This window comes from Oncorhynchus masou, chromosome 13 (genome assembly GCF_036934945.1).
Source record: "Oncorhynchus masou masou isolate Uvic2021 chromosome 13, UVic_Omas_1.1, whole genome shotgun sequence".
Taxonomy (NCBI): domain Eukaryota; kingdom Metazoa; phylum Chordata; class Actinopteri; order Salmoniformes; family Salmonidae; genus Oncorhynchus; species Oncorhynchus masou.
The window spans coordinates 23,932,448-23,946,662 of NC_088224.1; the positions used below are offsets into that span (position 1 = coordinate 23,932,448).

At 42.6% G+C, this 14,215-nt stretch overlaps 1 protein-coding gene across 1 annotated transcript in view; it reads left to right on the forward strand.

Annotated features, from left to right (window-relative positions):
- The window catches only part of LOC135553287 (uncharacterized), a 93,419-nt gene that overhangs the window by 15,172 nt on the left and 64,032 nt on the right, over positions 1 to 14,215 (forward strand). Inside the window, exons 16-30 of the mRNA XM_064985454.1 lie at positions 3,415 to 3,614; positions 3,862 to 3,955; positions 4,080 to 4,097; positions 4,217 to 4,282; positions 4,402 to 4,541; positions 4,710 to 4,829; positions 4,919 to 4,976; positions 5,352 to 5,390; positions 5,480 to 5,542; positions 8,011 to 8,159; positions 8,253 to 8,366; positions 8,508 to 8,556; positions 8,620 to 8,700; positions 8,811 to 9,797; positions 9,962 to 10,039. Of these exons, the coding sequence (XP_064841526.1) occupies positions 3,415 to 3,614; positions 3,862 to 3,955; positions 4,080 to 4,097; positions 4,217 to 4,282; positions 4,402 to 4,541; positions 4,710 to 4,829; positions 4,919 to 4,976; positions 5,352 to 5,390; positions 5,480 to 5,542; positions 8,011 to 8,159; positions 8,253 to 8,366; positions 8,508 to 8,556; positions 8,620 to 8,700; positions 8,811 to 9,797; positions 9,962 to 10,039 (2,256 nt within the window). The remainder of the gene's footprint in view (positions 1 to 3,414; positions 3,615 to 3,861; positions 3,956 to 4,079; positions 4,098 to 4,216; positions 4,283 to 4,401; positions 4,542 to 4,709; positions 4,830 to 4,918; positions 4,977 to 5,351; positions 5,391 to 5,479; positions 5,543 to 8,010; positions 8,160 to 8,252; positions 8,367 to 8,507; positions 8,557 to 8,619; positions 8,701 to 8,810; positions 9,798 to 9,961; positions 10,040 to 14,215) is intronic.

Here is a 14,215-nt window from a genome sequence, read left to right on the forward strand (position 1 = left end):
AACAAGGCACTAAAGTAATACTGCAAAAGATGTGGCAAAGCAATTAACTTTTTGCCCTGACTACTAAGTTTTATGCTTGGGGCAAATCCAATACAACACATTACTGAGTACCATTCTCCATGTTTTTAAGCATAGTGGTGGTTTTCAAAGTACAGAGATCCTTGGTAAAAACCTGCTCAGGACCTTAGACGGGGGCGAAGGTTCACCTTTCACCTTAAGCCCACAGACGAGACAACACAGAAGTGGTTTCTGGACAAGTCTTTGAATGTTCTTGAATGGCCCAGCCAGAGCCCGGACTTGAACCTGATCGAACATCTGGACAGACCTGAAAATAGCTGTGCAGCGACGCTCCCCATCCAACCTGACAGAGCTTGAGAGGATCTGCAGAAAAGATTGGGAGAAACTCTCCAAATACAGTGCCAAGCTTGTAGCGTCATACCCAAGAAGACTCGAGGCTGTAATCGCTGCCATAGGTGCTTCAACAAAGTACTGAGTAAAGGGTCTGAATATTTATGTAAATGTTATTTCTTATTTTTTTTATATACATTTGCAAAAATGTCTACCTCCTGACTAGCTCACTGGGCGAGGAGGAACTGCCCCAAAATAAATAACTTTTCCAGTTGAAAGCTGCCTATGTGGCATCTATAGTAGTCGTATACATAAATTATAGTTCAATCGAGTACAGACTTAACTGAATGACAACCAAGAGAGAATATAATAATATAATAATTTTATTTAATAGTTTAGGGTAGACCTCGTCTCTGAGGAATGCTAGTCATAGCCAGATGCTGATGACTTGTGTGGTAGCAATTCTATAGGAAGAGAAAAGAACAAAAAAGCTCAACGAACAGTGTTCTTTGCTTTTATAGAGAAGCACATCCTTTTTGTATATACGTGGCAGTCAGCAGATGGTGTGTAAAGACAATTAGTTGTCTGTTTTACATTTAAGATACAGTGCCTTGCGAAAGTATTCGGCCCCCTTTGCAACCTTTTGCCACATTTCAGGCTTCAAACATAAAGATATAAAACTGTATTTTTTTGTGAAGAATCAACAACAAGTGGGACACAATCATGAAGTGGAACGACATTTATTGGATATTTCCAACTTTTTGAACAAATCAAAAACTGAAAAATTGGGCGTGCAAAATTATGTCATACCTGTGGTTTATGGTCTGATCAACCATGGCTGTCAGCCAATCAGCATTCAGGACTGGAACCACCCAGTTTTTATAAATATTGAATAAACCCTGGGTGAATGCTTAAGTGTTCTCTCAGAGCTCACACCGACCGTGGTAACATTGGAAGTTGGATATTCAACAGAAATGCAGCTCTATTGGTCTAGTTGGGGACAGTCAATAACTAACACAATGTAAATGGGACAATATTTTCTAAATTTGATAGCTCCAAATTTCACTTACTTAGAAACCTCACCAATTGTAAAAATTAGTAATCAAATATTGTAGTACTTTCATTAGAACTGAAAGGTGTGAAAATATTGTCCCATGTACATTGTGTAATTTATTGATGGTCCCTAACTATCCCCAATAGAGCTGCAAATCTGAATATTCAACCTCTAAATAACTTTATTGCGGTCGCACATCGGAAGCTCTGGTTAGTGGTTAGAGCGTTTGGGCCAGTAACCAGAAGGATGCTGGATCGAATCTGACAAGGTAAAAATCTGTCATTCTGAGCGAGGCAGTTAACCCACTACTCCCCGTGGATGTCGATTTTAAGGCCCCCCCCCCCGCACCTCTGATTCAGAGGGGTTGGGTTAAATGCGGAAGACTCATTTGTTGAATCCATTCAGTTGGAGATACCTAGTCAATTTTCCCTTTCCCTGAAGAATAGCGGTCTGATCTCACCTCAGTCAAGCACTGACGCTAATTGGCAAAAGTTGGCTAAAATGAGGCGAAAACAGCCCGTACAACCCCTCTTTAAATCGTCTGTTATAGCTGAATCAGAATTAGTTAGGTAACAAAGATAAATAAGATGTTTTATTTACTTTATACTTGTCATTAGAATGTCTTCTTTTGGACTATACTGTTGGCAGTTGCAGTTCTCTAGGGAAAAGTCACTTGGGGCCCAGTGAGGGGAGAGGTCAGGCGTGTCTTTTACATGAATGGTAATGGGCAGAATATCAGAAAGGGAGAAATCCAGCTTGAACATTGTCTTCATAATGAATATATCTGTGAAACCATGTGAAGGGCTCCACTATGTCTGTACTCCAGTCACTCCCTCCCTTTCCCATTGGGGGGGAGGAGTGTGGCAGTGTCTGGAACCATTGTATGTCCCCTCTGTTGCCCTTCTCTTGACCTAGTATATGACCTAGAGGCTCACTCCCCTCCGTGAGCTTGCCCAGGAGAAGGGATGCATTTGAGATGGGGGTATCTAGAATTGACAATTGATATGCCATTGGATGAGGTAATGTTTTGGTACTATGAAGTACCAAGAACGAGAAGTAGAACCTCGCCTAAGAGACCAAACTGGACAATAATTTATAGCTAATGCCATCTGACTATGGGATACTCCTCTCTCAAGTAAAAGGCCCTTTGTGAAGTACCTAAGATATGTGGTTTGTCATGTGAGTTGGCTATAAAAGATATTAAGTCTTCTTTTGAAAGCTCTCTGAGAATTCATTTATAGACACTGAATTGATCTGAGAGTCACAGGGCTATGGTGAAGCTCATATTATTAAAATATGAAGTTTTAAGTGGTGTGTGGTTTAACTCATCATTTAGTAATACAGGAAATGACCACGACACGTCCCAGACACAGCACACTCACACCCTAACAGAATACCTGGTTTATTTAAGGCTGAGGCTTAAAGCACCCCAGGTTTGCTAGAGCAGAGAGGTCATCAGAGTGGTCCTGTACAGGACAGATCATGTATAGCAGAATGAGTTTGAGGTAGTTTCCAGATCTGGAAGGGGGCATGTGGAGGAGTTTATGGAGAGTGGAATGTGCTGATGTAGAATAATCAAAGTAAAGTATGACTCTGTATAGAAAATAAGGTATTGCCCTCCTCAATCAGTTTAAGTGACTGTTTCAGATTGGCAGGACTCCTGATCCTCTCTCTCCCTCTGTTCTTACTTCTGCTCTGTGTTTGGCCAATTGATCTCAATGTCCCCTCTCCCACTTCAGTAATACTTTATTTGGATAGTCCAGCTAACCCTTATCCTAACCCTATACTTAACTCTTAGCCTAGCCCTAACCTTAGCCCGGACCCTTATTCTTAACCGTAACCTTACCAAGCAGTTGCTTATCAACAGATTGTTTGTTGATAGTAAGTCCATCTAGATGCTATGCAGATGGCCAATCAGGACTATCCAAATCAAGTGTTACCCCCTTCTTTCTCTGTTTAGAGTTGTGCCAGTCAGGGACTCTGTAACTCTCTGTTCTCTGGATCTTCTTTAGTTCCTTCCTCAGAAGGGTCAAATATTACCAAAGATGTTACCATGACTAACGTTGCTGAGGCTGTTCCTATGGAGACCAAGTCAAGCCCAGAGAAGACCTATGTCACACCTACATCTGTTGAGACTGTAGCTACAGCAAGTACTGCTCCAGTTGTTACCAAAGCTACTAGCCAGAGAGGGACCTGTCGACTGCACTGTCAGGTGAGGAATACTGTTCCTCACACCACACAGTAGCCACAATTTCTAATTTACCTGGGGTTAAGTGTCCTTCAGGTCCTGCTTCAGGACTGGTGACATGCCTCCTCTCAAATGTTTGCATGGTGGCTGCTCAACATGTTTACTTTACATCTACATCTGGAAATACTTAAACCCTCTCCCACACACTCTGAGGAACAGGAGGCTCATCAATTGTGTGTGTGCATCCCTGTCATCTCTGTATCCACTTCAGGACTGCAACGTGGTATGTGAGTCTGTGTCGCAGTACAAGTTACATGTGCGTCACTGGAAACACAAGGAGATGCTAGGAGTTATCTTTGAACCAGGTACTAGTGATGTTGACCACCAACCATAAAAAAATCAACTACTGCATCGTTTCCCTATCATGCTGTACATCTTTTGAGAGTTACATTGTTTATAAACAAGATGAACTATTTTTCTTCTTCTCAGGGGACGAGGACAGTAAAGGTGAGTTTTCTGACTCTAATGAAATGTATGTTTAATACGTTCATCTCATTGTCCAGTTCTACTGGCCATCAAGATCACTGACAACATTCTTCCTTCCCTTCTCTCTGCCGTTGGTATAGCCTGCATCCCATCCTTTACCTTGTATGAGTACATCCGGAACTCAGAAAGAACTGAACCAATTATTGGTAAAGGGGTGTCCTCTTTTCAGAAAAATATCAGATGTTAATATTAAATATTATTATGCTCTGTTTTGTCCTAGTTGCGCTACCATACATACTGTACTCTGTCGGACTCCATTTCCCAGGTGTCTATCTGTTGGTGATGTGTTTGAGTACTGAGTGTTGGAAAACGCCCTTCTACCTCTGTCACACCTGTCAGGAGATAATCCCTGCCAATCTCATCATGACTCACCTCACCTCCACACTCCACCTTCGACGCACCCTGGTCAGTGTGTATGTGTGTTGCTTTTTATATCACCCTTTATGGCTATGGCTGCTTCTAAATGATTTTTCAAACATCTATGTTGTGCTTATGAAGCATTATGAATGCTTTTTAAAGTCTGTGTATACATTGTAGTTAGGGCACCCACTTTCAACTATCTCTCTGTACCAGATGTACCAGAGTCCGCAGTGTCTGCCATTCGGGTGGGGGACAGAGATGGGCATGGAGGTCCTGAAGACTTTGGCCTGGGAGGAGGAGAGAGTCCGAGGAGAGAGAGACAATGTACTGAAGGTAGGGAAGGATGGGGGGGAGAAAGGGAAGTTGCTCTGGAGATGTGAAGGTTTATGGTCTCATTCCATTTCTTGCCCTCTCTCCCCCAGGTGTTTGATATTCCTGACAGTGTTTTCCACAGCATTAAGATGTCCTCCTACTCCTCCGGTAAGACATCTCCCCACTAAAAATAATAATAGATGTATTTTATATAGCGCATTTCATTACAAAGGGAATCTCAAAGACCCTTTTAAAAACATATGTAGGGTTGTGGCAGGTTCAGTCTTAGGCGCTGGTCTTCCACAGCTTATAATGTTGATGCTGATAGTGTTGATGCAGTTGAGAGTTGTAGTGGAGGGTGCGTCGATGGTACAGGGAGGGAGAAGTGTCAGTCGGATAGACAGGACTGACGCTCTTCATTGGGCACCTCGCAGTCTCTTCCTCCGTAGGTAGGCTGGATCATCAACTGCCGAATGTCTAGCACCCCCTGCATTCATGTCCTCTGTCTGTTCTCTCTTGCGCTCGCTGACTCTCATCCTCAAGCCATGAAGAAACTCAAGAACTTCCATCGTTATCTAAAAGGTTAGTAGACGTTCATCATGAAGTTTCTCTGGTGTCATAAGAGGAGCAATCAGGGCTCTAAGTGTTTGTCTCTGTGTGTTATCCTGTAGTTGACAGGCCGCTGACGTTTTCCGCCCATCTGAAAAACAAAGACCGGAGGATTCCTATGCTGGGTGAGTGCAGACCAAAATGAAAACAGAATCGAAAGGGTTTAAACTAAGTAAAACATTGTAAAATGGAGGTGGAAGCGCAAGCAGACACAGAAAGCAGGCATATAGAAATTAGACAAAGTGGACATACAGAAGCACAAATGCTATACAAACAGTAAGTGCTTGTTGTGGAGGTTCTTACCTTACCCTCTGAGTATTAACCACTATAGCTTTGTGGAAATATTTGTTTTACCATCTGTGCCTCTGTATCCTTTTTGTGTTACTGATGTATGTAACAATGAGGCCTCTGAATCCTCTTAGACCACTCACATACTGCACAGTACAGTCAGTCCTCTGAATGATTTCAGTGTTAGAACATCCTGCATCCAAGGGAATATGTGGTTTACACATGCATTTAGTTTCCTTAACTTTTATATGTTGCTCTGTCCCTTAGATATATTAGTATTAATTGCATGGATTCCATAGATTGAGGTGGAGGAAACTCCGTTTGTGTGCTACTTCTATACTACTCTTCCTGGCTAGTCGTTAAGAAATTCTGGAATTGGATTCAAGTGTTTGTCGTTTTGTTCTCGGTATCGACAAACACTATTCAAGACTACTTAAAGACACAACTTCAACATCTCAAACACCCTTTTTATACGTTAGAGGGGAAGTCTCTTTTGTCTTAAACCTATGGAATACAAACAAGTGTTCATAATAAATCCTGTTCCAAAAAGATAGTAAATACATTATGGAAACCAGTCGTCCATTTGAAGAGATGTTCTAATCACAAGTCTTAAACCATATTTATTATTTAATTACTTAACTTCTTATGGCTGCAATCCCTGTACAGGGATCAACATCAGGGGAAATTTCAGTGTGACAACTAAAAATACGTTGTAACATTAAACGTTCTTGAAAATGCAAGTGTCTGAGGAGCTGTTTCTGCAAGGACAGGACGTACTTCTGGACGGGTAAGTGCTAATGCCGTTTTATGAAATAGAAATATATATTTATATTATATGAAATAGACATTGGGTGCTGTTCAGGGGAGGGCAGGCCCACAACAATGGCCGGAGTTGATTGGAACAGCACTTCACCTTAGTGACTTCCCTCTGCTCTATACAATACATATCTGTTTATTTTATGTGATGATAAAAGGCTCATACAATACAAATATTTTTTAAATGTTTTCTTTCACAGTGATAGCGACTCCGACTGGGAGTCCCCGGTGCCAAGCTGCCCATTCTACCTCTGCCCCCAGTGGTGTTCATATGCCACAGTTCATTACAGTTCATTACTGCAGGCATGACTATGCCTCAGGGCCAAAAGAGCACAGCATGGAGGCGTCGTTGTGTTCTGTGTCGCATGAACTGCACCACTTGTTCAGTTTGCCTCTGCTTTACATCAGAAGGAGACTGCTATGGGACATGGCACAGGCAGCAAAATATTGTGTTGAGGACTTTCAAAGGGTGTACTGTTTTTTATTTTTTATTTATTTATTTTCGAATATTTTTGTAAACATATTTTTTTTTTGTGTGTTAGGATTGCTTTTTGATATGTTGTATATAGTTATTTGCACTGTTGTATATAGTTATAGGTCATTTCACCAATTCGGCCACTTGGGTATATTTTGGCAACTTGTGTGGGACTCCTGGGTGACTTCATGCTAAATGTCATGTAGCTCACCCATTCCTGAAGTTATCAGTCTGAAACTTTGCACACCTACAGTGGCCCTCTTGTGTTATCCTTCAAAATGATCTCCAGCATCCTATCTGATCTGACTGTGTGGCTACTCTAGGACATGTGAAAGATGCTACAACAATAAAAAACAGAATGCATGCTCTTTCTTTCCCTTTTCTTCCACCAGATCTACTGTGTTATATTATCCTACATCCAATTAACATTTCCACAAACTTCAGAATGTTTCCATTCAAATGATACCAAGAATATGCATATCCTTGCCTCTGGGGCTGAGCTACAGGCAGTTAGATGTGGGTATGTCTTCAGGTGGAAATTGAGAACAAAGGGATGCAGCCATAACAGGTTAATGGCTTAACTTCTTGCGGATGAGTGGGACGCTAGTCAGATACATCAAAATAAAGTTTAACTTGTTGTTAATCCAGCCGCCGTGTCAGATTTCAAAAAGGCTTTACAGCGAAAGCAAACCATGCGATTATCTGAGGACACCACCCAGCACACAAATGCATAACAAATCATTTGTTTACAAATCAAACAATAGGTACCCTAATACGCAAATAAACTAACATTTGAGACGGAGAATCGTTATTGTCTTTACCGGAGAAAAATACCAAAGAACGCACTCTCAAAGTTAACAAGACCATGCCATACCCTCTAAGCATAAAACAAAGGGGAAGCATGTTTTACCCGTGTTCGTGATACACAGTTAGACCTAGAAAAGTAGTTCCCATCAGAATTACCCCTCACCTCTGTGTTCAGGTCAATAACTCTATTTTTCTTTTTTCTCTCAGGTCTGCAGTTCCTGGTTCAGTACAGTGTTACTAGGGCCGGGGCCTCGTCTCCAGGCTGGGGCTTCCTGTGTTTGTTGTGTGAGAGGAAGTTGTCAGACGGACTCAGCATCGCTCACATACACAGCTATGAACATGTCACCGCATTCCTGGTAAATATACACACAAAGATTTACCAATTTGTTGCTCCAACACAACAACAAAAAAGCCTATTATAGCCCTCTTATACAAGTCTGTGTGTGTAGGAGCGTGCCCATCCAGGCTCTGTGAAAGAGGTAGAGGAGTCTGATAAGAGGAGCGAAATACTGCTGGACCTGGCACAACAGGCTGAGAAAATACATGCCATGGGGTGTCTACAGGTATCACACTCACACACACACACACTCCACCAGACTTGTCCAGGTAAAACACTCCAAACCAACACAAAAAAACAGTTATACCCTGTAGTGATGCATTGTCCTCATCCCTCGCTCTCTCCTTCTCCCTCTATCCCTTATAAGTTCATGATGTTGCAACGCTACATCGGGGAGTCAGTCATCTATGAGAAAGGTCAGTGTGTGTACATTTGTTTGGTCACCTTTGTTTGTGTGAGTGATTAACTGTATTCTGTAGCCTTAGTGATCTTGAAGGCGATCAAGAAGAGAGAGAACATGGGAGACCTGATGCCCATGCTACCACCTGGCAAGAAACTGGGTGAGTTAGAGGGGAGGGAGAGGTCGAAGGGAGGGAGAGGGTAACACATCAACTAGACATTTAACATTGGGGGTAGTGATGAAGGTGGCGATGATGTTGCTGTTTCTTAGTTCCCTCCAGTTCGATCAGAGACCAGAGCCAGACTACCCCAGAACCTGCCCCTACATCAGTAGGAGAGGAGAAACCAACCAGGAAAGAGACTGACAAAGACAATGAGACCGAGATGGACAGAGAGGCCACCCCCGAAACCATTCAAATGACCCAGGAGACTGGGGTGGAAGTGGACAAACGCATTGGCAAAGAAACCTGCAGAGAGACCAGTAAAGACACTGGCAGAGAGACCAGTAAAGACACTGGCAGAGAGACCAGTAAAGACACTGGCAGAGAGACCAGTAAAGACACTGGCAGAGAGACCAGTAAAGACACTGGCAGAGAGACCAGTAAAGACACTGGCAGAGAGACCAGTAAAGACACTGGCAGAGAGACCAGTAAAGACACTGGCCGAGAGACCAGTAAAGACACTGGCCGAGAGACCAGTAAAGACACTGGCCGAGAGACCAGTAAAGACACTGGCCGAGAGACCAGTAAAGACACTGGCCGAGAGACCAGTAAAGACACTGGCAGAGAGACCAGTAAAGACACTGGCAGAGAGACCAGTAAAGACACTGGCAGAGAGACCAGTAAAGACACTGGCAGAGAGACCAGTAAAGACACTGGCAGAGAGACAATAACAAAAGCTAGTCAAGAGACCAGGAAGGACAGCAGAAGCAGAGGGAAAGATAAGGAGGCGGAAAAGATAATCAAGGAGATGGAGACTGGCAAAAAAGAGACCAGTACAGAGACTGTCAAAAAGTTAGGGAGTAAGACTAGAAACATGACAGTCCATGAGACCAGCAAAGACACTGGGAAAATGACCAGTACAGAGACTGTTAAGGAGACTGAGAGAGAGACTAGCACAGACATGGAGAGAGAGACCTGTAGAGCTGTTAGTATTGTGGCCAGTAGAGCCAGCAATAGAGAAACCAAAAAAAAGCCAGAGACTTGTAAAACACCTGAAAAGAAGACCAATACTCAGACTGTGAAAGGAAAAACTAAAGGTGTGTTCATGTTTTGTGTGTGTGTGTGTGGCGTAGTCGGTAGTTTTGAGTGTTTATTTGGATCCTTGTTCACTGTTACAATTAGCTGTGTGTGTTTGTGCATACTCGCAATGAGTGCGAGGTAAGTGGCATAGTCAGCATTGTTGACTCTCTTTATCTTCTAGTGACTCCTCCCCCCATCTCCCCTCCAACCACTAATCTGTGGGATTTCCTGAAGAGGAAGAACCGAGGGGCTGTGATTGGTCAGTATCTCTGCAGTGTGTTTTAATGTATTCTGACAGATTATTGTTGAGCTGAACAGATGTATTATTTCACCTAGCAGGGCTGATTGAGATGAGCAAAATCCAAGTCAGTCCTATCCAATGAAGAGATAATGAGCAATGACACATTATCAGACTGAGTGTTGTGGTGAACTAGCCAGAGAGCAAATTATCTGGTGGAGGTCCTAGCCTCTCACCCACACCAATCAGTTAGCAGATCAACCTGGGTTTGGAGCTCATTGTCACTGATAGCTCTATCTGAGATTTATAAAAAAATAAAAATAAAAAAAAGGTTTGATAATGAGGTCAATGGAGACTTGTGTGAAAATGTGTGGTGATCTCAAGTTTGAATACCACACTTAGTGTAGGCGCGAAGACACTGCCTGTTTACTATTGTGAATGGGATGGAGTTTGCGGATATGTGAAGGTCCGATCTTAGTCGTGCAAATTTTACATCTAACTAAGATGTTTAGTGTTGTATCTATCAAGTGAAAAGTGTTCATGAACAAACACTTTAATTGAAGAATCCTTACGGCTAACCGACTACGTCACAAACTGTTCCGACCTGGTTCGGATGGGAAGCATTTAAGCCTTTAGTCTGACGTGGCAGGTCTTCCCAAAATCCTGTCTTGTTCACTCGACTAATGGAAGTCTGGCAAAGTTGATGTTTGTATTTATAGTTTGAACGTTCACAGAGGCGGTGGTATTCAGCACTCATATTTTATTGGCTCTGAGTAGAAATTATATTTCTTTGATTGTTCCTTGTACGATTTGGGCAAATCTAATAGATTTTTTTTTTTTTTTAACCAAATATTGTGATTTGCAATTTTACTTGTGATATAGGTCAAAACACTTCGGTGAACTGTTGGAATCATGGGAATATAATTATTATTCAAATTCTTTGGTTGGAATGCAGTGGGCACTTTGAATACTGTGTTTGGCATGAAAACACATTTTTTTTAAAGCCAGGGAGGGGTTATTGTGACAGGGTAGGAGCCAAACGGTTATTTAGTGTTTCCCAGGGGACCCTAATTAGACTCCAATTGATGTTACATTGTTCTCAACTGTCTCTGATTCATGTAACATATTCATGTTTAGCCTATTTCTCTCTAATGAATAACATGTTTTATGTGCAACAGTATGCATGCTGATCTAGGCCTACATCACCAGTGGAATCTGACTTATTAGCTAGCTTAGCTATGTTTCCTCTGGCTCGGGGTATTTGGCTAACTAGCAATTGCCATTAGCGACTACTCTTGTGCCACAACTTGCAAATCAAATGCTGACTAACTAGATATTTGCAGAGGGTAAGATGCACAAACTAGCCTAATAGTGTAATTATAGAGTGAATGTGGATTTATATCAAGAAGCAAAGTGGAAAGCAGCAATGTCACCAACATCTGTTGCATTGACAATGCAATGACCATGCAGAGCGAACTTGGAACTGCAAGTTTGCGCTTCTTGAGTGACGGGGCGGTGCTTGTTTGTGGGAAGCAGTGTGCCGAGGGGGACAACTCAAGGAGCGAATTAAGTCAACTATATAAAGTGGAGTTTCAAAATATTGCAGATTTGCAGACTTTTGTGATTTGGGTATTGCAGATGTCAAAATTGCGATACTGAGGAGAATTTGATTAATCGTGCAGCCCTATTATGAAGCATTATTTTTGTATCTTATGCAAGTCACATTTAAAAAATAAATTATTAATAATAAATAAATAAATAAAAAATCATGCAAAATAGTTGATTGGTTTGATAGTGGCAACACATCACTAGTGAAGGGCAGGCAGACTCAAAGAATACTCAGACCTTTAGGATGACAAATTTATTCAGCAGCTCTTAATCAGTAAAGCATACTTCAGCATTTGTACATTTTTTAAATTTAACCAGGTAGTCTAGTTGAGAACAAGTTCTCATTTGCAACTGCGACCTGGCCAAGATAAAATATAGCAGTGTGAACAGACAACACAGAGTTACACATGGAGTAAACAATAAACAAGTCAATAACACTGTAGACAAAAAGTCTATATACATTGTGTGCAAAAGGCATGGGAAGGTGGGCAATAAATTGGCCATAGGAGCGAATAATTGCAATTTGGCAGATTAACACTAGAGTGATAAATGATCAGATGATCATGTGCAGGTAGAGATACTGGTGTGCAAAAGAGCAGAAAAGTAAATAAATAGAAACCGTATGGGGATGAAGTAGGTAAATTGGGTGGGCTATTTACCGATGGACTATGTACAGCTGCAACGATCGGTTAGCTGCTCAGATAGCAGATGTTTAAAGTTGGTGACGGAAATAAAAGTCTAACTTTAGCGATTTTTTTATTTTTATTTTTATTTTTTTTGCAATTCGTTCCAGTCACAGGCAGCAGAGAACTGGAACGAAAGGCGGCCGAATGAGGTGTTGGCTTTGGGGATGATCCGTGAGATATACCTGCTGGAGCGAGTGCTACGGGTGGGTGTTGTTATCGTGACCAGTGAACTGAGATAAGGCGGAGTTTTACCTAGCATGGACTTATAGATGACCTGGAGCCAGTGGGTCTGGCGACGAATATGTAGCGAGGGCCAGCCGACTAGAGCATACAGGTCGCAGTGGTGGGTGTTATAAGGTGTTTTAGTAACAAAACTAATGGCACTATGATAAACTGCATCTAGTTTGCTGAGTAGAGTATTGGAAGCTATTTTATAGATTACATCGCCGAAGTCGTGGATCGGTAGGATAGTCAGTTTTAGAGTAAGTTTGGCGGCGTGAGTGAAGAAGGCTTTGTTGCGAAATAGAAAGCGGATTCTAGATTGGATTTTGGATTGGAGATGTTTAATATGAGTCGATGGAGAATTTACAGTCTAGCCAGACACCTAGGTATTTATAGATGCCCACATATTCTAAGTCTGAACCGTCCAGGATGGTGATGCTAGATGGGCGGGCGGGTGTGGGCAGCGAACATTTGTAAAGCATGCATTTGGTTTTACTAGCGTTTAAGAGCAGTTGGAGGCCACGGAAGGAATGTTGTATGGCATTGAAGCTCGTCTGGAGATTAGATAGCACAGTGTCCAAGGAAGGGCCAGAAGTATACAGAATGGTGTCGTCTGCGTAGAGGTGGATCAGGGAATCGCCCGCAACAAGAGCAACTTCATTGATATATACTGAGAAAATAGTCGGCCCGAGAATTGAACCCTGTGGTACCCCCATAGAGACTGCCAGAGGACTGGACAACATGCCCTCCGATTTGACACACTGAACTCTATCTGCAAAGTAGTTGGTGAACCAGGCAAGGCAGTCATTAGAAAAACCGAGGCTACTGAGTCTGCCGATAAGAATATGGTGCTTGACAGAGTCGAAAGCCTTGGCCAGGTCGATGAAGACTGCTGCACAGTACGGTCTTTTATCAATTGCGGTTATGATATCGTTTAGTACCTTGAGTGTTGCTGAGGTGCACCCGTGACCAGCTCGGAAACCGGATTGTACAGAGGAGAAGGTGCGGTGGGATTTGAGATAGTCAGTGATTTGTTTATTAACTTGGCTTTCGAAGACCTTAGATAGGCAGGGCAGGATGGATATAGGTCTGTAACAGTTTGGATCCAGGGTGTCTCCCCCTTTGAAGAGGGGGATGACCGCGGCAGCTTTCCAATCCTTAGGGATCTCAGAGAATACGAAAGAGAGGTTGAACAGGCTGGTAATAGGGGTTGCGACAATGGTGCTGGATAGAGGGTCCAGATTGTCAAGCCCAGCTGATTTGTATGGGTCCAGGTTTTGAAGCTCTTTCAGAACATCTCCTATCTGGATTTGGGTAAAGGAGAAGCTGGGGAGGCTTGGGCTAGTAGCTGCGGGCGGGGCGGAGCTGTTCGCCGAGGTTGGAGTAGCCAGGAGGAAGGCATGGCCAGCCGTTGAGAAATGCTTGTTGAAGTTTTCGATTATCATGGATTTATTGGTGGTGACCGTGTTACCTAGCCTCAGTGCAGTGGGCAGCTGGGAGGAGGTGCTCTTGTTCTGCATGGACTTTACAGTGTCCCAGAACTTTTTTGAGTTAGTTACAGGATGCAAATTTCTGCTTGAAAAAGCTAGCCTTTGCTTTCCTGACTGACTGCGTGTATTGGTTCCTGACTTCCCTGACCAGTTGCATATCGCGGGGACTATTCGATGCTATTGCAGTTCAC